Raw genomic sequence first — 27,085 nt, 5'->3', positions numbered from 1 at the left:
ACCAAAACGTTTAGTTTACGATTTACTTATTCTTTGACATTAATGCCTGAGCTATGAAGACATGTTTGCTGCAAGGCTAAAAATTAAAACATGAAGCAATAGCTGTTATGTTACACATACATATTCATGATGCTGTGATTCGACCTTCACCTGATAAATTCCATTTTTCTTAATTTTCACTTTTGCACCGATTTTCCCTGGCTAAAATGCAAATATAAAGTTTCACATGGATTCGAATACCCTATATATTAAGTTTTATGTCTGTAGATCAAAAACTAACCGAGGAGTTTGATAGGAAAAATTTCTTAAACAAATATATATATACGCATACATAAATATATATAGAAAATTTGTGTTTATTATAACCTTTTTATGCAAATATTACCCAAGTATAAATCATGTAGAATATCTGCATGAATATAATTACACGTAATAGTTAAAGATGATCATCCCATAAGAAAACTAAAAAAAACAAATAAGTAATTAATTGAAATGAATGTTTAATACAATGTGCAAATTAGCTAGATCTTTTGTAGATGAACGCAATTCCACGACCCATATATAACAAAGTTGTATTTCCTTTTTAAATAAATAGAAAAAAAGTTTTTAATATGAATATCGATACACACACACACACACACACACACACACACACACACACACACACAAAAAAAAAAAAAAAAAAAAAAAAACAAATGTGTGTGTGTGTATAAAATAGCATCTGTTTATCTCATAGGACCAGAGATCTACTATTGGATCTAAGCACAAATTGGTTTTTGTTTTCTTATAGAAAACCAGATGTTGCTGATGCAGCAAGTTTTGTCCTCTCTCCAACAAGGGCAGAGGTTTTAAACAGCTTGGTGCCAGTATGATTATAGGAGTGGCTAGAATACGATTCTAAATTATATTGAACTACTTTTCAGAGTTCAGTTTCTAGTTTTCAATATATATAATTGCTAGTTGGGCATCCAGTATTGACTGGCGTCGCCCGGTCGTAAAATATGCTTAAATATGATAGTTTAATTTATACATATTTCGTATTTATTATTATAAAGTCAATTCTCTATGTATTATTATATATTTACCCAATGTATGGTAGTGTTTCAAAAGTAAAATAAAAATTTTTTTTAATATATAACTTAGGTGCCATCAGCTACAATCGAAACTTAAACATAGCACTCCAGCCTTAGTTGTTAGCATTTGAGCTGTCGTCAGATGGATAAGAAATGATAAAAATGAACCAACTATAACGTAATGTATAACCTGAGAGATGGTGTTTATTTGCTCCCCCACAGAGCAAATTAGGCACAAGGCCGTTTTTAATGTGAGGTAAAAACCAGCTCCCCTTAAAGTAGGCAAAAAGGGGGCACTCTGGTTACCAAAAATAATAATTGTCCCAGTATAGAGGGTTTCCCCTCCATTGACTGGTACAAATTATCTTAAGTGCAGAGGAATAAAAATCAACTTCATATATCTTAATTTCCCTAATTTCACGGTGGTTAAGACATCTATGACATCTGAAGCGTATGGGCAAGAAAAAAAAATAAATAAAAAACAACACATGGCAGCAGAAAGACATTTGGGAGTCATGACTTGGATGTGGTCCACTCCCCTAGAGTGTAAGGAGTTAAGGGCAGAAACAGTTGATTGAAGGAGATTTCTCCTGTGAGGATTCTCTCTGCTCCATCCTAGTTTCCTTTCACTAATGTGTATTTACGCATGTGTACCAGAGCACTTTAAGTCAACTTATGCCTGCCAAGTTCTAATGTTTTTTTTTGTTTTTTTTACTCCTTAACAACTATTTTTACCGGCTAAAACCCTATAAAAAATGGTCCACAAAAATGCAATCATTTGATCGGCCTCGTACTGCTCTGCGACCTTGCGTCTCAGAGGAGATGCAGTTCAAAAAAAAATAGAGGCAGACAGACACACAGACATAGTGAGTAGTAAATTAGATTATCCATTTTGAAAGGTTATCAACTAATAACGTGTGAAATATCAGTTGTTTTACTTAAGATTAGATATATGGAAATGCTGAAAAAAGAAGGTGGCAGCTGATTTTCTTTAGAAAATGTAATAAATTTAAACTAGCGGGACCTGTGGAAATTCCACAGTGAGTCGACTCATTCATATGTAATATATTGATGTTGGCATTCTGTAGATGTTCAGTGTAAATGGAGACGTTCTGATATTATTGTAGCCTTTTTGTTAAAACTGTTAAAGTATTTATCTAAGCTAGCACGAACACCTGGCAAAAGCTCGGTCGTAAAGTATGCTTAAATATGATATTTTAATTTTTGCAGATTTCGTTTATATTATTATAGAGTTGATGCTCTATCGATTTTTATATATTATAAAGTTGCAATTTCAAAAATAAAAAAATATATTCATATGACTTTGGTGTATTAGCTTGAATCAAAGCCGAAATAAAAACTTATGAATATATATATATATATATATATATATATATATATATATATATATATATATATAACTTCCTTCAGCCATAATCGAAACCGAACCAAAACTTATGAAGAATTCTTGGTAAAATTATTTATAAATAAAAATAGATGACTTAAGTGCCATCAGTAAATCGAAACCAAAACTTATGAAGAATTCTTGGTAAAAATATTTATGAATAAAAATAGATGACTTAAGTGCCATCAGTAAATCGAAACCAAAACTTATGAAGAATTCTTGGTAAAAATATTTATGAATAAAAATAGATGACTTAAGTGCCATCAGTAAATCGAAACCAAAACTTATGAAGAATTCTTGGTAAAATTATTTATAAATAAAAATAGATGACTTAAGTGCCATCAGTAAATCGAAACCAAAACTTATGAAGAATTCTTGGTAAAATTATTTATAAATAAAAATAGATGACTTAAGTGCCATCAGTAAATCGAAACCAAAACTTATGAAGAATTCTTGGTAAAAATATTTATGACAAGAAATGGAAGTACACAGCAATTAAACGACCCGGGTGTGAGCATGACACAGAAAATAACAGGCACTCTATCGTATTAATATATAGATAAATAAACAAATTAAGTATTCATCAACCGTTGCTGGCATGCTTTGAAATGTTTTTACAAAAAGGTCTATCTCTATTTATATAAAGTTATGTGTGTATATATTTATATATTTATTCAGGATTTATTGTTAAACTAATAAACAAATTCTTATAAATTTTGAAACACAGCTGCTAGGTATAAGAGGCCCCCTGTACTGTTGTCTATATTTATATTAATTTAGTTTTTTATGCAAAGGAAACTCTTTGTGAAAATTCAGATACCTAAGACTTTTGTGAAATATAAGCAATATATGTATTGGGCAATACATTTTTCCCCGAATTTCAGTTTTCCTACCCACCCGTTACAATAGCTTAACTGCATGGAATTTCTTTGGGTGGATCTATGGTAATAAGGGCTAATATTTGGTTAACTAAAGTTACATAAAGAAACAACAGAAGAATATAGTTATACTCTTTCACCTCACATTTGATGGGCAATTATTATTTTTTATGATATTTTTTAATTGATTTGGCATAACGGATAAAGTACTAGGTAAATTTAAGTTATAAGTGACACTCTTCTTGAGGTTGTTGGTTCAATTCTCAATCCGGGTAATATTAAGAATACAATATTGAATTACTTTATACTTCTACCCGGTCATGGCTGATGGAACAAGAGCATCCTACCCCTGTGGATTAAATAAAACTTCTTGTTCAAAATTCTGTGCAGATTGCCGAGTTCGACAGAAAGATTCCTTAGTTCGTCAAGATACACCTGAAGAAGATTGGAGGTGACATCGACCAGAACGCTGTACAAATAGCACTCAAGTTGTGAACAGTAGTCCAGATAATACAAATAATAATGATGTTTATTATGATATATATATATTGTTTTTACTCCCAAGAAGTTTTTACACAGGTCATTACCAGTGATTGCTCATCAATAATAATTATAATAATAATAATGTCCCAGAAGTATGAGGTACAAATTTCTCAGCATTCTCTACCTATTTTAACAATCTTTGCAAATCATTTTGCATCACTGCAACAGTCGTTTACCATTACTTACTAGCAATGATCATTGGTCTTCTTTGGAGTTTGATTGGCAAGAAGCCACTCCAAGGTTCCAGTACTCACTGTACCCTTCCAATGGAGGTTTGGTTGGGGCTTTCCTCCCATTGACCCTTTTTTACTACAAGTCAAGGCTGGTGTCACCACATGTATGTGTGTGTTTTTTTTTTGGAGGGGGGGGGGGCGATTATTATTATTATTATTATTATTATTATTATTATTATTATTATTATTATCAGCAGCAAATATTGCTTAAATCTAGTATTTATAAAATAAAACTAGGTAAATATTCATTAAAAACAGCTTTTTGAAAAGAAAATCAATATTCAGCCAATAAGTTACTATGTACATATAAGTACAACTGTATATTTTGAGTATGGAGAAATAAACTTAGGATTATATAGCTCAACAGTATAAAGCATATTAGGATCATTCTTAATCTTTGACCTAGTGCCACCAGATCAGGCTGTCGGAAAATATTGGCTCAGTCATGTTCTAAATCTAGTGGGTTTGCTTCCCTAATTCCTCTTTCTCACACCAGAGGCGTTGCAAATCTGTCTCTGCTCTGTTGTTACTTTTATGGTAGGTGCTCGACTGAACTCCAATCTACCCCCCCCTCTGTAACATATTTGCAACAAATACTCGTCTAGTTACAACAATTGTCAATAATTTCCCTCACTCTAAGTCTATACCTAAAATTCAACGAAAATTCCATGAGCAGAGTTTCTTCCTAGAATTGTCCGTCTGTGGGACAGAATATCGTGGGACTGCTTCTCAGCTGACTATAACATGGTAATTTTCAAATATAATGGAAATAAGTTCCTGTTCCTCTTTAATAACCAAGCCCTACCCAAGTTTCTCTATTATTGATCACATCACTGATCTGATTGTATTTTCCTAACAATCAAAAGACATAATTCTAGCTGCAGATTACTAAAAATAAAAAGATAAACTCGATAAAAATTGGATTATTAAAAACTAATTAGTTCTGCTCAATCAATAATGTTTCTGTTATGCAAGAAAGAAAATTAGCTGCGATACGGCACACTAATGACTATTGGATCAGATAGAGAAATGAATCGACAACCAACATTGCCAAGCTAGGGAGGTTTCTTATTATATATTCAATTGGAAAAGCAAAAGTATTGTTCACAATTTTTTATTGTACATTCCGGAACCATCCCAATTATTGCCAGGGATAAGGGCTATGATAGCTGAGTAAGAAATGCGATGTATTACAGTAAGTGTTGAACTCTCATTTGCTTGACTCCAGAGAAATGACAAGGCGTTGTTTACGTAGATATGCAATATAAAGCCAGGTCAGATCTAGACCATTAGGTCACACACTGTATTTGAGAAACTGGTCATCCTTATACTAGATGTCCTAATAAGAGAAAACTGTCTGTGCTAGTTTGGGCATGTTGAAAGAAGCAAAGGCTATATTAGCATTTGCAGAGACCTGATACTAGACAGAAAAAGAAAGCCGGGTGCCCTAAGAAGATATGGAAAGAATCCATCAGGAAGACCGTAAACATTATTAAATGGACAGTCAATCCCCACAAATCGTGATCACTGGAGACTTGGCATAAGAACTGCTAGACAGTGTCATATATCGAGGGAAATTTACACAATAAACCTGAATAGTGAGCAGAGGTGATTTTATTATATCGCAATTAAAACCAAAATCGTTATTTATGTCATTATTACAGTAATGGATCAGTGATAAACTATTAAATATTAAAATCAACAGCATCTACTATATAAAGTTATATTATTGGATTTGCAAAGTTAGATCAAAATAGAAATGGCGACCATTTTGAAAATATATTTAAAAAAAATAAAAACAATTATTCATTCTGTTCTATGCGATATGATCTTGAACTGAGTGGTCATTGTATGTATACAGTAAGGTGACCCCCCTCCCCCTTCCCAACTCTAAAATCAAATTTTTAAATTACAAACCATTTTTTATCATGAAATGATTACACACAAAAAATCTCATTCGTATTTTTATTGCCAGCATGATGTCAAAGATAAAAATATACATAAAATCTAATCCTTATTTTTATTTTAAACTGGTGTAGTACTGATACAAGCGTTTTTTCTTTGGGTCGAAGTGAGATATACTTCTGTTTAGTCTGAGATGGACATAGTGCCTAGCATTACCTCCTATTTTGGGAGGAGGAAGTCGGTTATCAATGGTAACTCCAACTGAGGATTGTTGACAAGTCTAATCAGACAAATTTTTCACCCGTTCAGAGTGCCCTATTTTGAGGAGAGCTAGTCCTCCCCACTATAAACTTTGCTGCAATAGGAGGCAGGTTAATAAACTTTGTATATTGTGATGATTGTATGTTTCGTTAAGCGTTTTTTTGTTGTTTTTTTTAAATAAAATAATAGCATATTACCTTGTACTTATCAGTCACTGTTAAAATGAAGATGAAAGGAAATGGTTTGGGGTGGAGATTAGGAAGAGTGGATTGATTTTAAAAATAAATTTGATGTAAAAGAAATTACACATGGATATTATTACTCATTTTCGCTCCTCCACTTCATGCAACGATAGATTTGAATGAGAGAGGGCAGCAGGGGGGGGGGGGGCTTTAATGGCTGTGAACGTTTTTTTTTTTTGGTCGATTGAGTCATTTTTTTTTTTCTTCAAATATGAGAGTTAATTCGCGATATAATCCCCTCTACCTCTGTATGGGTGGTCCTAGCATGTTGGTGGACAGCTGAGCACCGAGACAAAAACGGTCAAGGAGGACTTAGCTGAACCCTTGCGTTTATAGGTTGCCGGCCTTCAACGGTGGATTTTTTTTTATGGAAATCGGTTGAGACAATGCTTGATGTAAGGAGCTAACAGGTATGAAAGCTAATTATTGTAAAGACAGGAGATGCCTATTGACCTTAGTCTTGAAAAGGCAAAGGTTGTAGGTAGAAGGAAAACAGTGATCAAGAAGAGAATTCCACAACCTTGCAGTATTTGGAAAGAAGCTATTGGAATAGGAAGCTGTATTATAATGAGTTATTAAATCAATGAATTGATGAAGACCAACGAGTAAAACGAGCTGGAACAAAGGAAAGCATTCCACTCCTTATCAAAGACATGAAATTCGATGAATATGTAATATACGTATGGGCAATTTAATGGCTGCTTCGGTAGGGGGGCATGGTTTTTAACGCCGGTTAATCATAATAATTTTTTTAAATTTTCGATTACTTTTTTATTGTGTTTGAAAGATTATAGTTTAAAGTTAATTTCTCAAAAAAAAAAGTGTGTTAAATAAAAAATACATGGAATAATTTTATCTCAAATCTGAAAAATCCTAGATTTCACATAAAAATTCATTATGACAAAAATCGCGTTTACATTTTTCTGGCAAGAAAAATATAAGTTTTCTGGAATTATTTCCAAGTTAAGTATTAAGTTGAAGTCTTAAGATAATGAATTAATACAATAAATGTACTCAACTTTTGCTAAAAAAAAAGTAATAATTATCCAAAAAATGTGACACTGGTAGGAACGAGACTTGCTTATCATATATAAAAAAAATAAATAAATAAAAAAAAACTCTGGCGGCAAAATTCAAATATGTATGGAAGAACAAATTAGACATAATTTTATTTCTTTATTTAATATTATTCCGGCATACCGAGCGACTTTTTTCTTTTTTGAGTCGCAGACACTCCTTCTTTCATTTAAAAACGCATAAAAGGTAAATTCATTAATTATACTACTGACAATTTATTCATTGATAAAAAACGTTAGCACCATTATTTATTAATATTAATAAAGAATTACAATTGGTTAAGAAAATATTTATAATTATTGAAAAACTTACACACTAAAGAAATACAGACTTACGTTAAAATTTATCATGTTTACGTGAAATTTAAAGTTGATAAACATAAACAGAGAGGAGGTGGGTGGGCAAAGCAGACTGGTTTTCTTTTCAACTCTGTATATCCGTACTTACCGATATGGAACGTTCGTATAATTTTTGCCATTTTTTAATTTAATTATTTTTCTATGTTCCTGTTTTTCAATTAAATTTTTTAAACTTTATTTTCCAAGATTATATGAACATTATCTTACGTTGATAGTTATATGTTCTTGCGTGCAATGGAAATATGACGTTAAAAATGCAAGCGTAAAAAAAAAAAACCGTAGAAATATTTTTGCAATTATAATTTTTCGTGTGAAAATATTAAATAAACAATGCTTAATTCAATGATAATATTTGTAGTTCGAGAAATTAATTTTTCTTCGAGTTATATCGATTTCGTTAATACGGATTTCAGGGGCTTTTTTCATAATGTTCCTGTAAAAATTATTTTATTTTTATTTTATTGTTACAAATTACGATGCTTTATTTACATAAAAAAGGCAAAAAAAAAAAAAAAAAAAAAAACTCTTGCGTTTTTTATTTACTACTGAAAACCATAACTTTAGTAAAGGTATTTTTTAAGATTTAAATAAAAACAATTAGTTCATTATATTTCGCGATCATTATTTGATAAATACTGAAAATTTCATTAAAATTGGTTAATTTCCTGATTTTTGATGAATTTTTAAATAAAGGGAGAGGTATAATGTTTATACATTTTGAGCATCGGCATTCATTTTGCCCGTACCTAATGTAATAATATGTTATAAAAAAAAAACTAGACATTTTTAACTTTACGATATGTATATTCGGGTTTGTATTACTGTACACATAGATTCGAAAAAGTTGTCAAAAAACAAATATATAACAAATAAATGTTATCAAAGGCAAGATAAGTTACTTTTCTACCAAACTGGATATAATTTTCGTGTTTTTATTCAATTTAACATGTTTATTCAGCTCGAAAAGCATAGTGTTTACCGATGTATTCGAAAATTCAAGATGGCGGTCGATTCTCTCTTTAACACGGTAAGTTTGGAAAAAGGTGTAATAAATAATAAACTAGACAAAATACTGTTAGAAATTCGCTCAATATATGTTACCGTGACATAACTTGACATATATTCGGTGATTTTTAATAGTATTTTGTCTAGTTTATTATTTATAACACCTTTTCCCGAACTTACCGTGTTAAAGCGAGAATCGGCCGCCATCTTGAATTTTCCAATACATCGGTAAACACTGTATGCTTTTCGAGCTGAATAAACATGTTAAATTGAATAAAAACACGAAAATTATATCCAGTTTGGTAGAAAAGTAACTTATCTTGCCTTTGATAACATTTATTTGTTATATATTTGTTTTTTGACAACTTTTTCGAATCTATGTGTATAGTAATACAAACCCGTACATTCTTTGTCTTAACCTAAGGGTGTGCACAAAAAATATCTCCACTAAATGGCAAAGAAAACTGTTGCATTTTTAAAATTCAAAGTACGCGCGTTTATCTCTTCACCGATAACCGTTAAGAGCCAACAAAGTTTCGTTCCAAAACGAAATCCTTCCCAGGCTGTAAAAGAAACGTGTGTGTGTGTGTGTGTGTGTGTATATATATATATATATATATATATATATATATATATATATATATATATATATATATATATATATATATATATATTAGAAACAATGGCATTGGAGAATTTGTGTTTCTTTAAAGTCCATTGTTTATATATATATATATATGTACATATATATATATATGTATATATAATTATATAATACACACACACACACACACACACACACACACACACACACACACACACACACTATTTCTACATTGAAAAGTACCGTGGAATTGAAAATATAATAAATCATTTTTGAAATCAGATTCGAAGCTAAAAGATTTTTTTTTTCAATGAAAACAATATACATATTTTCATTCTTTAGATTACTCTTCTCATCTTGAATATTATTTTTTACAACGTCTCCATCGATGTCACCTTCTTCAGGTGTATAGTGTCGAACGGAACTCTTTGCTTAATTCACGATTGTAACATGCTCTCGTTTTATTAGTCATGTAATTCGCAATTGTATTTTCAGTCGTCCACACCGAGGCCGTTACTCTCACAACTGAATTTTTCAAAGTGCTCTAACCACTGTGCCATGTGTCTTTGCAGACAATTCTAGTACGAATTTTAGAAAACTTAAACCTACTTTATTTCTAGATGTACATATCACTATATTATTACATATTACTAATGTGTGTATATATATATATATATATATATATATATACACACACACTTTATATTTGTTTTTACATAAGCATTAATATGTCGCTACACATTGATGAACATGTTGTAATTACAGACTCAGCTTTTGTATAAGTAATATCGCCTGAAGTGGTTTGTAGTTATTAGTCACTAGCTGACCGAAACATGCTCATGAATGTGTAGCGATATATTAATGCTTTGTAAAAACAAATAAAAAGTATATCTTACCCGACTGCCGTATTGAGCACTCGTGTATTAACCTCGTTAAAACTTCATTGGTTACTTTGCCTCTGGAAAATATTAACATATATATATATATATATATATATATATATATATATATATATATATATATATATATTATGTAAAAGGTAGCTGGTTTCTCATGTATTACTGTTACTACATATTGCTTTTGCTCGGTGTTGTTGTCCACTGAATGTAAGGTTAAAAGAACATTGAAAATCGTAATATGTGGAGAGATTGAAAAGTCGGGTATGGCTGACCAAATATGGAGGGGAAAAAGAACAAAGCAAAATTTATAGACAGAGAAGAGCGATTGAAGTAAGACAATTCAAAGGGGGGGGGCGCATATATTGGGTGACGATCAGCTACTATCAAAATGTTTTGAAAATCACACTCAAGGTAAGAACAGTAGTCCGATGAATACAAATAACCAATCCTCATCTTAAAAATTCAGAAATGGAAAACAATGCAAACCAAATATTTCAGCCGACTCCAGTCTTCTTCAGTTAGTTATAGACGTTGTTATTTTATTTTTCATCATTGTCAAGCTGTAACGACAAATGCCCGTGGTAGCTGATCTCTACTGGCGCCTTGATTTTGTGTTGAGAGTACACTGGTAATTAACGGTCACCAGGAGGGATCGGCTATTACCGGCATTCGTCGTTATTGCTCGGTAATAGGAAAAAAATAAAATAAAATAACAATGTCTATGATTCACCAAAGAAGGCTGGAATCGGACAGAATATTTGATTTATATTGTTTTCGTTTATTAAGAATATGAATATACTAGCAGGCCGCCCGGCATTGCCCGATTGTAAAATACACTTAAATATGGTATTTTGATCAATGCAGATTTCGTATTCATTATTATATTTGACCCAATATATAGTAATGATGTAAAAAGTTTTTTTTTTATAAATGACTCGTGCGCCACCACCGAGAATCGAGACCAAAACGTTTAGCTTACGATTTACTTTTTCCGTTATGTGTTTAATTTAGTTGAACATTATAATTGAAAACTGATCCCCGACGATAAAAGTCATAATTTTTTTTTTTTTTTTTCAAAATTTTTAATCTTTAATCTGAAAGTTAAATTTGTAATTGATGAGATTAATGTGAAAAAAGATTTTTTTTTTAAATGTGTAAATTTTGGAATTTAGAGATGATGACCAATTTCCTAAAGGTTCACCACACACACACACATAATATATTGGAAATGGTAATTAATAAAGACGGCCAAAAAAACAGCCGAGTAGCTGAAACAATAATGTAACTTAACAGAAAGATACGGTAATAAAAAATAAAACGTATATATGTTAAGACCTTGGGGGCTTTGGGGGCTAAATCGGATGGGGGGAAGGGGCAAATAATGGACTGTAATTTCTTTTTTTGCATGGTGCAGAACTCAAATTTATATATGTTAAAGTCTAAAACTACACCGTTTGTTCATTTTCATCAGGATTTGACGTCTCCTGGGGACTTTTGGGGCTAAATGGGGGGGGGGCTGAACTTAGTCATTTTTTTTTATGCCTCGTTCACTGTGAAGCATGCATGGTTCCCCATGAGTGCACAGTGAACACCATGCAAAAAAAGAAATTAAAGTCCATTATTTGCCCCCCCCCCCATCCGATTTAGCCCCCAAAGCCCCCAAGGTCTTAACATATTTAAATTTTAGTTCATTACCATGCAAAACTGATAGTCATACTCAGAAAATTTTGGACAAATATGGTAAAATAATCCCAACAATGGAGTGTTCTTATTAGCCCTAAAAGAGCCCCTTGGAACACACCCAAGAGTTATCGCGAAGTATAGACTAACAAAATTATATAGAAATTAGTTAGTTACAGCTTTTCAGAAAATTTTATAAAAATCCAAGGCATCAATTTTTTTTAATAAGCACTAAACTGTCAATTTTAGCCATTTTAACCCGAAAGGCACCTCTATGGGGGAACCGGAGTTTTCCTGGAAAATCCGTTCTGTTACTTTTTTTTACTCATACCATGTTTAATGTTTGTGCAAAATTTCAAAAAAATTCCAAGGCGTAGTTATTGAAAAAGTGCAGATGGACGAACGGACAAGGTTGAATTTACAGGTCCACTCTCCTTTTGTCGGGGCCCCAAAATGATTTCTTGTCTGAATTTGGATCAATTTATTTAGTTTTTTTTCTTCTTCTTACCAACGAAAAAAAAAAAGAAGATATTTGGCTATCATCCAATATGCATATATCACTATTTATTGTGCTTTCTGCTTTCCTTTACATTTAACCATAATTCCTTAGTTCTCTTACTTTTTTGGTTTTACCTTATTTTATTCCTCTCTATAACTCTTCCTTTTTCTCTTTTAGTGCTCTCGGAAATGTGTAATTATGAGTATCCAAATTTGTTTATTACGTCCTGAAGGCAAATATAATTGTCACCTGCAAACGTCTATGGGCATAACCCCCCCACACACACACATACACACACTCACGCACCACCACCTTGTCTCTTGCACATACCACTTATATTACAGGTGACTGAGCTTCGGACTGTTTTGAACGGAAATGCTGTAAGCCTTCCTCCTGTGGCTCCAGCAGTCTTGACTACAAATAATGATTACATTTAATTACAGAGACAGTTCCTTTACATATCTAATTTTATGTGGGCAAGTCATGTGATCTTAATTAGTCTAATTATCACTACTTTCTTTCAGCTTTCATTGGTTCTTATATGGTGAAAGCCATTATGGTAATGTGCTAAAAGTACAGACTAGTTAGCATTCGTAAAAAAAAAAAATAAATAAATAATTTATATAAAATGCTTAAGAATGAAATTATCTACCAAACTTGTCAAGTTCAACATATAGAAAGTATTTGTTAGACTATTTACTATATAAAATATCTTAGAAATCGACTCCACATGTTAAACCTGTGGGTTTCCCCTCCGCATTAAAGCCAACTGTCTAGACCAATGCTTTCCAACCTTGCATACTATTGAGTTTTTTTTTTAATTTTCATTGCAGACTACAAAAATAAATATTTTATACTCATAAAGCTTTTTTTCTAAGAAAATAATTAAAAATAACAAAAACAAAAAACAAACTAAAAAGCTTATATGTATAAGGATAATTTTTATTCACGCAAAAAAACTTTTTGTCTTACAAACTGTATTTAGGAATCGTTATAACATGGAAATTGGGTTCTCATATTGGTTCCCAATATTTTGAAAAACCCCTAATTTTCCGATCGATCGTCCCATCACTAATATAAACCATAAAAAAAAGCTTACCAATTAGTATGTGCGAAACTTCAGCTTCCATAAATTCGGCGATTTTTAAAAAAATTTTTTTAAATTAAACGATGACATACCGATTAAGAAATTAAATGTCTTTATTAAACAAAATGAAATAAAATGTCTTCTAGCTATTCATGGCACACCAGAGATCATTCTGTAGCACACTAATGTGTCGTGGCTAGACTGGTCTAGACTATTGTTAAGATGGCATGTTTCCTGTCGACTGAGGTATGCTTCTGGACCTGTGCAATTCTAAGAGGTCCACCCTCCCAGGTGCCTCTATCAAGGAATACCAATAGGGTTGCCCAGTCATTTTTTTGCCGGTCAGAGTGCTCTTTCTTTAGGGCTGTGGTCCTATTTTGCGACACTTGTGTCACATCATTCTGCTATGGAAGGAAGATCAATATTGTTAAAACTAGGCATGCTCTACCTTAGTTTTTTGTTTACAATTTGTCGAGTGTTAACTATTCTGTACTTTTACTGTGTAAAAAAATCTTATAAATCGTTTTCAAGCATTAAAATAATGTGAGTTTGGTAGAAAATTTAATTCTAATTAGTTTTATATAAATTATTTGTTTCTTGCTTCACGAGTTTTCGAGTACTTTTTTTTTTTTTTATTGCATTTTCACCCCAAACAAGGTCACGTTGATGTAGAGGGTTACTATCTGGGACATAATTTGTAGAGATGCTATGTAGGAAGTTGAGCAGCAAGATGTCTGTTTACATTACACTTAAATTTCTGCATGTCAGTACAATCGGAAGCAGGAACCCAGAAGGTAATTCCAAAGTCTAACAGTTCTGAGGAAGAAACTATTAGAGTAGAAGGCTTTCTGGCATCTAAGGATCTGTACTGTGTTAGGGTGGGATTTTGCTGCTTGTTGGGTTTGTCAGGAATGTTTACGTTGAGGAGGTACAAGGGCTTGTAGTTCGTCGGAGCATCTACCATTAAAATACTTGTAAAACAGGCAGAGGTATGCAGCATTTCATCGATGGGACAGAGGCTGAAGCCTAGCTGACAGTTCGGGACCTATTAGATTGGCGATTCCCTTTTGAACCTTGTCCAGGAGTGAGAGACTAGTAGCAGATGCACCAGCCCAAATGTGACAACAATACTCCATACATGGGCGAATGGTGGCGTTGTAGATGTACAGGATACTAGTATTAACTATTCTATAGTTTTATTGGCAAGGTTTCTGTTTCGTGGAAATTGCTTTGTAACATTTGTGGTGGTGATGCTATAGAGGTTTTATTAAGTTTGTATCCGTTTACTTAAAATATTACCAGAGAAAATTATACAGTTTTACTTTTAACACTAACGACATATTTAAACACAAACGATCTTAGCATGAATTTTGTCCAAACCCATCAACTCTGTATTCGAAGAAAGAGCGCTTTTTTAAAATTGATTATCCTGGATATGATACACAGACATGATAAAAGTAAATAGACAGCTTTATTATCATTAATAACGAAGACTCCTGTCACATGCCCCTTCTCGGACGAATTAGACAGTCACTCATTGGGAAAACGGAATCCAGCTATTTGTTGTGGTTAATGCTGATTAAATCCACATTCAGACTGACCTGCAATATGAACCATCTGTAACTGACAATTTTGATGCTTCTTTGGTCCATGACATACTTGATCTGCAACATAAAAATGGTAATCCGTATAAGATATTAGTGGTTTCAAACTTTAAACGTGTATTTGTTATATTTTGTAGAGTGTATATTTACTTTTGGTATTTTTTCGTGGTTTCGTTTTTTTTTTCTAAATGATTCACATAAATATATCCAATGATGCATTTCACCTTTTTATGTACATTGAATCTGATAGTATGCATGTGGTTTCTCTAAAAGTGTCAAGCCAATTTTATCTATCTATTATTTATAGGTTGTTGGCATCCTATATGTTTAGGTGTTCTTTTTCTTTATAAATGTGAAAAAAAAAAACTAGTATTTTTTAAATACTGCTTACACAACTAAAATTATTGGTTAAAAAATAGTTTATTTTGTCGAGTTAGAAGGTTTTAGTGAAAGTTTTTTTTTTTTTTTAAATTTTAGAGAATCTGTTTAATTTTACATAATTTAACTATGGTTTAAATTAAAAATCCTAGGTAAAACAAAATATTAAAATGTCCTTTTATGCATTCTCCTATTTTATAAGTAAAAAAAAAATCTCTTATCTTTTCTACATGACAGAATATAGTTTTTACCAAATTTCAAGTTTGTATATTTGATAACCTAAAAACAGGCATACACTCATATTTGTTGTTGCATAAGGTCAACTTGTTGATACCCTCTATCTATGCTTGGTCGTATGTCAAATGATTATATCAGAAAAGTATTTCATTTTTCAACCATTTAATCAATTCAAAACCATACATTAGAATGCATGCATCATTCATCTGTTGTGATTCAACCTGCCTGAAGACAGGTGTCACTGCAACATCGTGCTAAAATAAAGGTTGCCACAATATCTTATATTAAAGAATTCAAAGAACTCAATAAACATCACTCTTGGAGAATTAAGGATTTATTCAACTGCATGCTGATGATTAAGTTACAAATGAAGGCTGATCGCTGGCGAATAATATCTTCATGGCTGAAGCATCAAAGGGAAGGCAAAGAGAGTTAATTATATCATTATTTCGTTAGACCATTTTTAAGCATCTCCAAGACTCCTCAAGATTTTTGCCTACCATACTCTGTCGTTTGTCTGATGCCATTTCCACTTAAATATCGACTTCCTTTTCTCACAATGTGTATCATAATTTTACTGATATCTTCGTGATCCCTGTCTGAAACGCGTCCTGTTTTCTAACATAATTGTCATATATGCCTCAGCATTAAAGTACTAAGTAATATACCCATTAGCAAATGTATCAATCTTAATATTTAACATATTTCTCAATAAAACAGATATACAGTAATCACAACCAATTATCTGTATCTGCCCCATGATCCATAAAGTGGTATATTAAGATATTGATATATTAATAAAATTTTTGTATATTTTATGGCATTTTAATCTCTTTTCGGTAATTTCATGCCTATTTATTAATTATATACGTTTTATTTGAACAACAGTTGCTGTATTATTAATAGATGAGGAAGAGTAGCTGGGGATTTCTGCGTTTCTAAACAATATTAGCATGGCTGTGGAGTCGGTAGCATAAATACTCAACTCTGATTCAGACTCCTAAAGTTTAAAAACGTTTGAATCCTAAACTTTTTCTCTGACTGACTTTTTGACTCTGGTTCAACAATCATGAGTATGTGTTAAATTGAATACAACACTGCTGGATTTGGACAAACAAATAAAAAAAAAAACAAAACGATCTTGTGTAGACAAACGTTGGTAAATGTATAACCTTTGTCTGCCTTCATTGTTTGAGATAAAGATTTAGCATCCAAACATTTCAAACCTTGTTATTTGAGGCAATTTTACTAGTCACAAGTTACAAATAATAAGCATTGTCTTTTGACATAGGCTAAACGTGTCAATGTCAGTCCTGTCTGACTATCAAGTGGTCCTTTATTTTCATCACCTTTGGTTTTTGTCACATGACCTTAGCATTGTTTTGAAATTATTTCTTTATAATTATTATCCTCTCTCTCTCTCTCTCTCTCTCTCTCTCTTTCTCTCTCTCTCTCTCTCTCTCATTGTGTTTTTGCTGCATTGTGTTATGTTGAGTGACAAACGAAATGGGTGATAAGATCTGGAGATAATTGGTACAATAAATGAAACTGTCTCTGCAATTATATGGATTACATTTTCTTCCCCTCTTATAGTTTATTTAAGAGGTAAAAAGTTTGGTAGGTGAGAGGGTGACAAGTGTGTATCTAGTTTATAGGAACTATGTTTATTTTTTGTGTTAGCACATACAAACTTTGCTATAGTCAAATCTTTGCAGTTCTTTATTTATAGATAGGCTTATATTATTGTATAATAAAGAAGCAAAGATAAAAAAAAAAAAGTTTGGAGTTGGATTTTTTTTTATTACTCCTTACATCAATTCAAATTAAATTTGATTTATTGTGACCATTCACGCACTAATAATAATGAAAAACAAAATATGAATCTGAAATTTTTCACCAGTTAGGGCAAAAACTCCTTAAAGAATTTCTATATCTCAGCAGCATTCACCAATGAAAAAAAAAAAAAAATAAATAAATAAATAAATAAATTAAAATTTGCAAAGACAAGGCCTGGGGTGTTCTTGGTCAACTGTGCGTCATCTGTAAGCCCCCCCCCCCATCTCACCTCCTTCTGACAATCTTAGGAAGAACTTTAATTCTTCAATTAAAATGATTTTTATATTTAGGTGATTTAATAAAGATTGTTTCATTATCAGTCGTTTAGACTGGACCAAGTAATTAAAAAAGAAAATTTCAGTGAAGTATGTTATTATATTGTGAATAACATGGTATGGCAATAACAAATGAAAATTGACTAGTGAGAAGAAAATTTTGATGTATCAGCTCAAAGGATGTTTGGGCCTGACTTTGAGAATCTAACAAGATAACTTTATAAGTCAGATTAGAATGGCTTGAATATATACTAAACTAAAAGAATATCCATTTCAAAATATTAAAATTAATTCTCTAAACAGAAAAGTTTCGCACCGCTTTTCTGTTCTCTTGCAAGTTGCAAGGATTATTAAAATCAAAATATAATGATACTAGATCCTTATATTCTAATTTTGATCAAAATCCATTACATGATTTTGATTCAAGGAAAATGTTTAAGCTCAAGGAGTCCTCAGAAGAAATTGAACACAGAAAGTTTTGGTATCTAATGACTATGGGTTAAATTGAATGCAAATCTTGAATATCCTAATCTTCAAATGAGAGGTTGTATGCTCACTAAAAACTTTTATTAAAAAACTTCAAAGAACCTAAAATTTGGAGGATATTTATTAATTGATCTTTAATATGTATTAAAATTTTACACAAATCAAAACTATCTGAATTTTCATGAAAGGCTTACACTCCCTTTTTATTCATTTTGCCTGAAACTAAATCAAACTAAATATAATCCACATTATGACTCATTGCACCTAGATATTGTGTTTCAAAATTCATAATCGTTTAATTAGTTTAGGAGTGAATCCCGTACATACAAACATAACTAATTTTATAAAAATGGAGATTGCCTCCCCTTGTACGTTTTTCACCCTTGTCAGATGCCCATGAATACTAGAAGATATTTTTTGGATATTTGTTTGTTTTTTAATGTTATTTATTTTTACTGAATAGTTTTAATCATTTTGCACTAAAAGTCTTTTCACGTCTGTTCATCTCATTAGGTAAACATGACATGTCTCTTTTTTTTTTTCTTCCTTTGGTGTTGGGAATAAGTTATGTAAACTAATCTGTTATGTGAGTTCGCATGATATACCATGCAAACATACAGTGAACTGTTAATAATGAGGAGAATGTATAATTTCTTTGTGATTCCTTAACTATCCATACAACAAATCTAAATAAATGCAATGACTTCAGTGTCTTCTCCTTTGGAGTTAGGTTACACCCCAAACTTTTTCCAATGTTTCACTGTCAGCACATAAAGAAAAAAAAAAAATGCTATGTCACCATGATGGAGTGAAAATGTTTAAATTCTTTTCCTTGTATTTTTGCATACCAATAGCATCTGAAAATTAACAGATTCTTAAAATAAACTGCCTTGCCTTTTATTCAAGACGTTCTTTTCTTTACAAATGAAATAAGAGTCGTGAATTACACTGGGAAAAGGTCGTTTCATTGATATCCATCCATTAGGCCTCATTGGGAAGAAAGAAAAATGAGCTACCATAGTTTCGTTTTGAGGACAAATATCTTTGTCTACAATTTAAATCAAATTTATTCATAGTTTCATTAACACAACTGGCATGGTTTGGAAAAAAATGTAAAGTAGATAAGAATATGAAAATATGTTGAGTCATTAGATGCGCATGTATTAAAAATGTGTGGCTGAGTGTGAGTCTTTCATTTTGCCAAGTGGGAGCTTAAGGGTGAGACCAGGATATGTTGACTTGTCACCTTCACACCAATTGTTTTAAAATCGTGTGTATATATTATATATATATATTATATTTTAAATGATAATTGGTGTTTGAAGCATAAAACAATATGAGTGTTTGAATAATTTTTTATTGAACATTCAAAATTTCAACAAAGACTGCGTTCTTCATCAGAAATAATCAAAGAAAAGGAAAGAAAACGGAAATGAGGTTACTACTGTACAGAGTTTTAGGAATTAGATACACACACACACATATATATATATATATATATATATATATATATATATATTGGCCTGTATTTAGCCGTTATAAAATTCTGTACCCCCCCCCCGGAAAATTTTCATATATATATATATATATATATATATATATATATATATATATATATATATATATATATATATATATATATCCATCCATGCAGGGAGTCCCAAAATTAAATATAAATTAGTATCCAAATAGATGGTTACTTTTAGGACACACACACACATAGGAGACAACTGGAATACCTACTAGACACTATCCGTACATTTGGGTTTATTAGAACAACTTGGCATAAGGATACTTTTCCCTACAACTAAACCCTAACTAAATATTCAAAATCACATAATATTCGCAGCCCAAATAAGATCGCCTTGGTCACAGATCAAACAAACTGTGACAAAATCCGACTATGGAATGAACTTACTTCATCTCAAACAAGGGATGTGGTTATTCAACCATCTATAACCCAAGCCAATGTCTCATAAGTAGGAATTTTTTGGATATGCCTAACTGATGAGCCCAAGTGAGGGCGAAACACTATCTTGGACTTCCAGTTTGTTGGCTGTCATGGCTCTTGTGAGCTCTGACATTGTTTGACTGGAAATAATTATATAATCTCTCACATTCTGAAAAGAAATATATATATATATAAATATATATATATATATATATATATGTAATGATAGACTAGTGCATGTTTGTGTCTATTAACTATTTTTAGGCGATAACATCTAGGAACCAAAATTTTGGTACAAATCGTTGTTTACTTATCATTTCTAAAAGAATTTTATTTTTCTGGATGTTTTTCTTATGAAAGGCTCTTGAGAGATAATGAAACTTTGTGAAAAGTTTGCTACCTTTGGTTTTAATTTTATTAAAATAATAAGTAAATTGTACAAAATCGAATGAATGAACATGTATATAAATGAGTTAAAAGAAAAACACAACACAAACTTAGCCCAATCTCATTGTGATGTTATGCAATGGCTTTATCCAATGAGGAGAGCTAGTTAGGTTAACTTTTGACTGAGATAATGGGAGGTTTTTGTATGTTTCAGAAAAAAACAAAGAGAGAAAAGGTAGGGGGAGAAAAATAAGAATAATTATATAGGTGAGGGGAGGGAAGAGAAATAAAGAAGACAGAAAGTAGGAAAGGATGGAGAAATTATAGGTAGGAAGGAAAAAGAGAAAAGTGGAAAATTTGAAAAAAGACACGGAAAAAAGAACAAAAAAAAACGAATAGAGGGTAGAGTGGGTGTCACAGAAAGCGCGCACGCACACACACACGAACATGCAAACATTTGTTTTTGTTTTTTTTTTTTTGTTTTTTTTAATTAGCGACTAGCGGGGGTACCCGGTGTTGCCCTGGTGTTTGGAGGTGTGTGTTGAGGACAAAAAAAAAGTGTTAATAGGCAGGCAGGTTTGAACCCGTGACGCAAAGGCAGAAAAGAAAGTGAAAGAAAACATGAACTTTTATCGCTACGTTATGAAGCCATAGAAAGTGGAAAGCGTTCAAATTTAGCGATGTCAATAAAAATGTTGACTTGCTAAATGAATGCAGAAATAAACATTGGCTGAAGGCCAGTTCAACTTTCCGCCGTTTTATTTATTTGTTTCCCCTCACGATGTTGGGGACATTCAGCTCTTCCCAAGAAGGAAGAGCTCTCCAAATGAATTTGATATGAAGGGTTTTCCCCACATTGATCCAAGCTAATTGCTTTTCTGAAGGTCCTGGCCGAGAAGGCCGGCAAATGAAGTTCACTTTCGATTCAGTTTCGCTTTTATACGAAAAACACAAACAAACACGTGACAGAACGAAATAACGTTAATTTTATAAAATATCGATCAAAATAAATCTAGATATGACGTCCCTTCGCAAATCGTAGATATTATGATCTAGGGAGTATATAAAAAGTTCTAAGAAATAGTACTCCCCCCTCCCGAAAATCCCGTCGAAAAAAAGCCTTTGCTGGACATACAAAAATGCGCACGACCGTTTTGTCTTTTATATATAAAGATAATTAAATTTGAGTTTTGATTTATCTCCCCCTGAAAGGTAGGAAGAGTAGTCTCTATGAAATGGGAAGACTTTTAATTTGTGCTTCAGTAGCATAGTGGTGCACTCGATCATAGATAGACTTCATGGTCCTGGATGTGAGCCATGTTATAGTCAGCCACGCTGATGAGCTGTAGATACGGCAAAACTCATGTCCGTGCATAACTATTTTATATACTAGTAATCCAAATATATATTAAATCTGAAACACAAAAATGTCAATTAGTGTAAAATATTGATGTTTCAAACATTTGCTGATCATTGATGAAGGAAAAAACTTTAACAATTTAAGAATTATTTTTGTTGAGTGTTTATTTACTTCTTTTATGTTTGTATATAATCCTCTTGACATGATAATTAACACAGGTTATCCGTTTTGTATTCAATCACGTTTTACTAATCACGTCAAACAAACTTGGTAACCTGTGTTGACTTAAAGTATCTCTTAAGAATTTAAAAACGGGACGACGAGGAAAGTAAGTTCTAGCTTGAATTAAGGTTCAAAAGCTAAAGTCAAGTATTACGGTTCTTTTGTCTTCCTAAATCAAAGGAAAGCATTACTTTTCTCAAGCGTCCTGTTTTAAATGAAAAAAATATATAAGATCTATCTGAAAATAATCTTACTCTTTTTGTCTCTCCATTGTTTTTCTGAACAATAGCATTCTAAAAAAAAAACAATGTATGGTTTTGGAGGAATGGGGGGGGGCATTTTTATTTCTTCTTGGTTCCCAGACGCTTTCTCATCTACCCAGCCACCCGCCAACCCTGAATTTACATCTGTCTTTGTTGAAAAACTTGCTTATCTTATCTGACATTTCTCCCCCAAATAAGATTCACTCAACGAAACGGTCAACATGAAGTAAAAGACAATTGCATCAGCTGTCGATGTTGGGAACGCCTGTGAGGGGATTGTGTCTGAGCTTATTAAGCAAAAGGTGATCTGGAAACTAAGGAAATATTTTGAATGAGGGCTAGACCCCTCTCCATTAAAACTTTTATAAATCCATAACGTCAGTCATGTAAGCTGTATTTTTACTGTAGTTTGAAAAGTAAAACGAATAAAATGATGCTTATCTGATGCTGGAAAGGAAGAAGTTTTGATAATTGACATCATGATATGCCCCAGAAAGGGATATATATGTTTGAAGCTATTGAGTGGTCTTGGCTACCATAATGGAATAATGCAATTTAGGACCCAAAATCGACCGAGTAGGTTGCTAGACACCGCTATGGTCAAATCTTTTGAACTTTGACCCCTTGGAAGCTCAAACAGATTAAAAAGCTTGCCCTATCTCTGATTACCCTTTATGTAAAATTTCAAATGTTTAGACTGGTTGAATAATTTAGTAGAGACCGCAGAGGTCAATTTTTTTAAACTTTGACCTCAATTTTGATCCCTTAACATTTATTTTTGGGGGCTCAAATCAAATTAAAAAGTTTGATCCATGTCCAAGTAACCTACATTTTAAAATTTCAAGTGTTTAGACTCAAAATTGGCAGAGGAGTTTTGTAGAGTTTTCAAAGGTCAAATAGTTGAACTTTGACCTCTTGACAGCCAAATTTCTGGCCGAAAACCGATTAAAAAGATTTTCCCAAATCTCAATACTCCTTATGTCAAAGCTGGAGTCTCTAGACCGAAAATTGACAGAGTTATTTGGTAGGGAAATGTACACACGTACACACACACACACACACACACAGAGACATTCTCACTTTTATAGATATATAGATTATAAAAGTCAGTGGGATTTTTGTTTCGACAGTGATGGTACATTAGTGGAAAGTTACAATCCTAATTTGATGTTTTAGATTTACAAAGTTCGAATTGTTTGTTACTGCTGCACATTATTATTTGCATATTTTTATCGAATTTATCAGACAATATAATCAGTCACATAGTTTTCACCATAGCATGTTTTTGATTGCTTCGAATTTCTTTTTTATTATTATTTTCTTCTGATTTGCTATCTTGTACTTATTAAAGAGTCCAAGTGTGTCTCAGTATTATGAACCCGATCTGGGACAAGTATTACAGATAGTATATGATATATGAGAATAGAGAAAATAAAGACTCTTCTAATTGAATAAATCTCTTGGCAACACTGTTGTAATAAAAAAATTTATCAGTTCAATATTAAATTAATCTTTTTGGGCTTATCTAATGCCAAAACACAATATTTATCCCAAATGATTAATTATATGATACTCTTTGAGATTCCTCGAAAAAAAAAAAAAATCAGAGAATACGTCCAATACTGGGCTAAATTCTAAAATAGTCGAAAAATTCTAACAAATATTATAGTGGACCAATTGATTCCATCCAATAACAAAACTGAAATTTTGTTGTTATTGTCATCTCTTTCATGAGCGGTTGTAAAAGTCATTAGAAATACCAGCACAAAATCAGTTTTTATTTTAAAGAGAAGGATTTGATCAGCTTTTTTGCTATGTGTCAATTCAGATTTTTTTGTTTATAAAGTTTTAGTCAGCTAACGTACTTCCTAATTTTCTGTCAGAAGCAGTGACAAGGCAAAGCAGTTCCTTCACTTTTATTGTTCTTCAGTATTTCTATTGTGAAGTGATTTATTGAAATGAAATATAAGAAAAGGACATTATTGAAAAAAATTATAAAAAAATAAAAATAACACTATTAGTCTTTATTTGCACTTTTAATAACAAAATTTAAAAAATAAGTTTTTAGTTTATTTGAAATTTTATAAAAAAAAAATATGTTTATGAAATTATTAAAATAAAAGTCATTTTTTTTTTTTAACTTTTAAAAATCCAAGTTTTTATTTAAATTTATACAATAAATATGCATATGAAAGTATATAAATAAAATTATTGAAATCAAAGTAACAAAATTTCAAACATCATAAAAAACGTATCCAATGTATAATAAAAGCAAAGGAACTAATTTGCCTTGTCACCACTTTCGGTAGCACTCCTGCAGAAAATCAGGAAGTACGTTAGCTGACTATTACTGAATATTCTAATACATAGCCGTAATTTTCTTTTCTTTTTTTTTTCTTTTAAGGGGGAATTCTTTTTTTTTTTTTGTTTGTAACTAACTTCACATGGAGTCTTCATTATTTCTATTATAATTATTACCTTACTTTTTTTTTACACCGACATCCAATATCTGTGCACATACACTATTTCTTTGACTATTAGGGGTTAGAAAATATATTGACCACTTTTCATTTGACATAAAAATAAATGCGAAGCTGGGGTTACATGAGAATAATACTGACCTATATATATATATATATATATATATATATATATATATATATATATATATATATATATATAAGGAAAAATTGTCAGTTAAGGAAAATAAATTTCAGGAAGTTCAATATCAAAATATAAAGTACCATTCAAGATGTCAACGAGCGGTTACATTTTGAAACTCCTTCGTTCGTGGTGCTTACTGTTTTTTTTTTTTGTTGTTGTTTTTTTTATATTAATGTTTCAGATCCGTTTTTTTTTTTTTTTTTTTTTTTTTTTAATAATAAGAATGTCAAGTTGTATGCATACACTTGTTATATTAACAAGCATTTTGGAGCCTGGCCACTTATTCGAATTAGACGCGTTTTCTTTTTTGCTAACTTCAAATGCTTCTTAGTTCCTCTCTTCAGTTAAGTGTAAATATAAATACAAATGAATAAATGCTAAAGTCTGGCTCATTTTTCGCACTAACAGTGAGGTCAAAACACACTACTGCAAGTTAATTCAAGTTTACACAATTGAATGACCCTGTAATCTCAATTTTATTTGTTTATCTACATGTAATCTCAATTGTTAACTAATTTGCATATTGCTGTGCAAAAGATACTTTAATAATTAACTATACTTCATTTTTTTTTTTTTTGTAATTCAACGATTGTTTTCATTTTTACATAACAAATAGTTCTGTATACGAATATCATTTTTGATTTCGTCGTCAAATGTTTAACTAGTCAATAGAATCCAGAAATAACAATGATGAGTTCTCTTTCCTTTTTTTGTGTCAGTAAGCAAGAGCATCGGTCTGATGTTTTGTAGTGTTAGAGATGTTGACAACGTTTGTCTGCAGATGTTATCTTCGTTCATCTATGCATGGTCGCAAATATGACGTCATCTCCATTTATTAAATCTGAGCTGATGCATGACTCCATCTTTCTTTTCAAGGAACTTACATGCGTGAACCTGCAATGTAATATTATCAAGAAGACAACACGTGTTTTACAGTTCATAGATTTATTGATGTACCTATTTACTATGCCTCCCCATTGATGTACCTCCTATTGATGTACCTATTTACTATGCCTCCTCTGAAAGGGTCGTTTTTATTGATGTAACCTCTTCCTGGGAAAGATCTCATAAAACCATGCTTGTTAATCAGTCAACATTAAAGGAGCCCTCGGAACTCTCAAAGTGATTTTTGGGAGAGCAGTAAAATCAATATGATCCCTAAATTATATGTTTATCTCAGACGGTCATTATAAAAAAAAAAGGGGGGGGCAGATCATTACTCCTTCGTTATGACGTCACTAACAAGATCTCATCTCCTCCTCTTTAATGATACAACGAAAGTGTGTATATATTATTTGGATTATTCAAACTACTGTTCTTATTTTCGATTTTATTCTCATGTTTCAGCTTAATGTAACCTCCAGATTGCCCACAAGAGCCTGTGGTATAACGGATAAAGTGCTGTAATAATCAGTTCTGAGTGACTGTATTCTGAAGGTTGAGTGTCCACTCCTCGATGTGGGCGATGCTAAGAATACAATTATGAATTACCTGGTCATGGCGTACAAAATGAGAGCTAGCTACATTCATGGATTAAATAGTGTTTCTTTTAAATTCTGTATGGATTCTCAAGTTCTATAGGAAGATACCTAAATTTGACAAAGCACACCTGAAGAAGGTCTGAGGCTAAATCGACTGAAATATTGTGAGAAAACATCCAAGATGAATAGTC

General features: G+C 31.8%; 1 protein-coding gene across 8 annotated transcripts in view; it reads left to right on the top strand.

Moving 5' to 3' along the window:
- The window catches only part of LOC145265262 (kelch-like protein 5), an 879,607-nt gene that overhangs the window by 727,744 nt on the left and 124,778 nt on the right, over nucleotides 1-27,085 (top strand). For 4 of the 8 annotated variants that reach the window (XM_080121076.1, XM_080121443.1, XM_080121212.1 and 1 more), the window contains one exon: nucleotides 12,841-12,855. The exons of the other annotated variants lie outside the window; for them this stretch is intronic. In XM_080121076.1, the coding sequence (XP_079977202.1) occupies nucleotides 12,841-12,855 (15 nt within the window). The remainder of the gene's footprint in view (nucleotides 1-12,840; nucleotides 12,856-27,085) is intronic. 8 annotated transcript variants of the gene reach the window in all.

This window comes from Euprymna scolopes, chromosome 1 (genome assembly GCF_053919585.1).
Source record: "Euprymna scolopes isolate OS-2025 chromosome 1, ASM5391958v1, whole genome shotgun sequence".
Classification (NCBI taxonomy): Eukaryota; Metazoa; Mollusca; class Cephalopoda; order Sepiida; family Sepiolidae; genus Euprymna; species Euprymna scolopes.
This window is presented reverse-complemented; position numbering and strand designations above follow the sequence as displayed.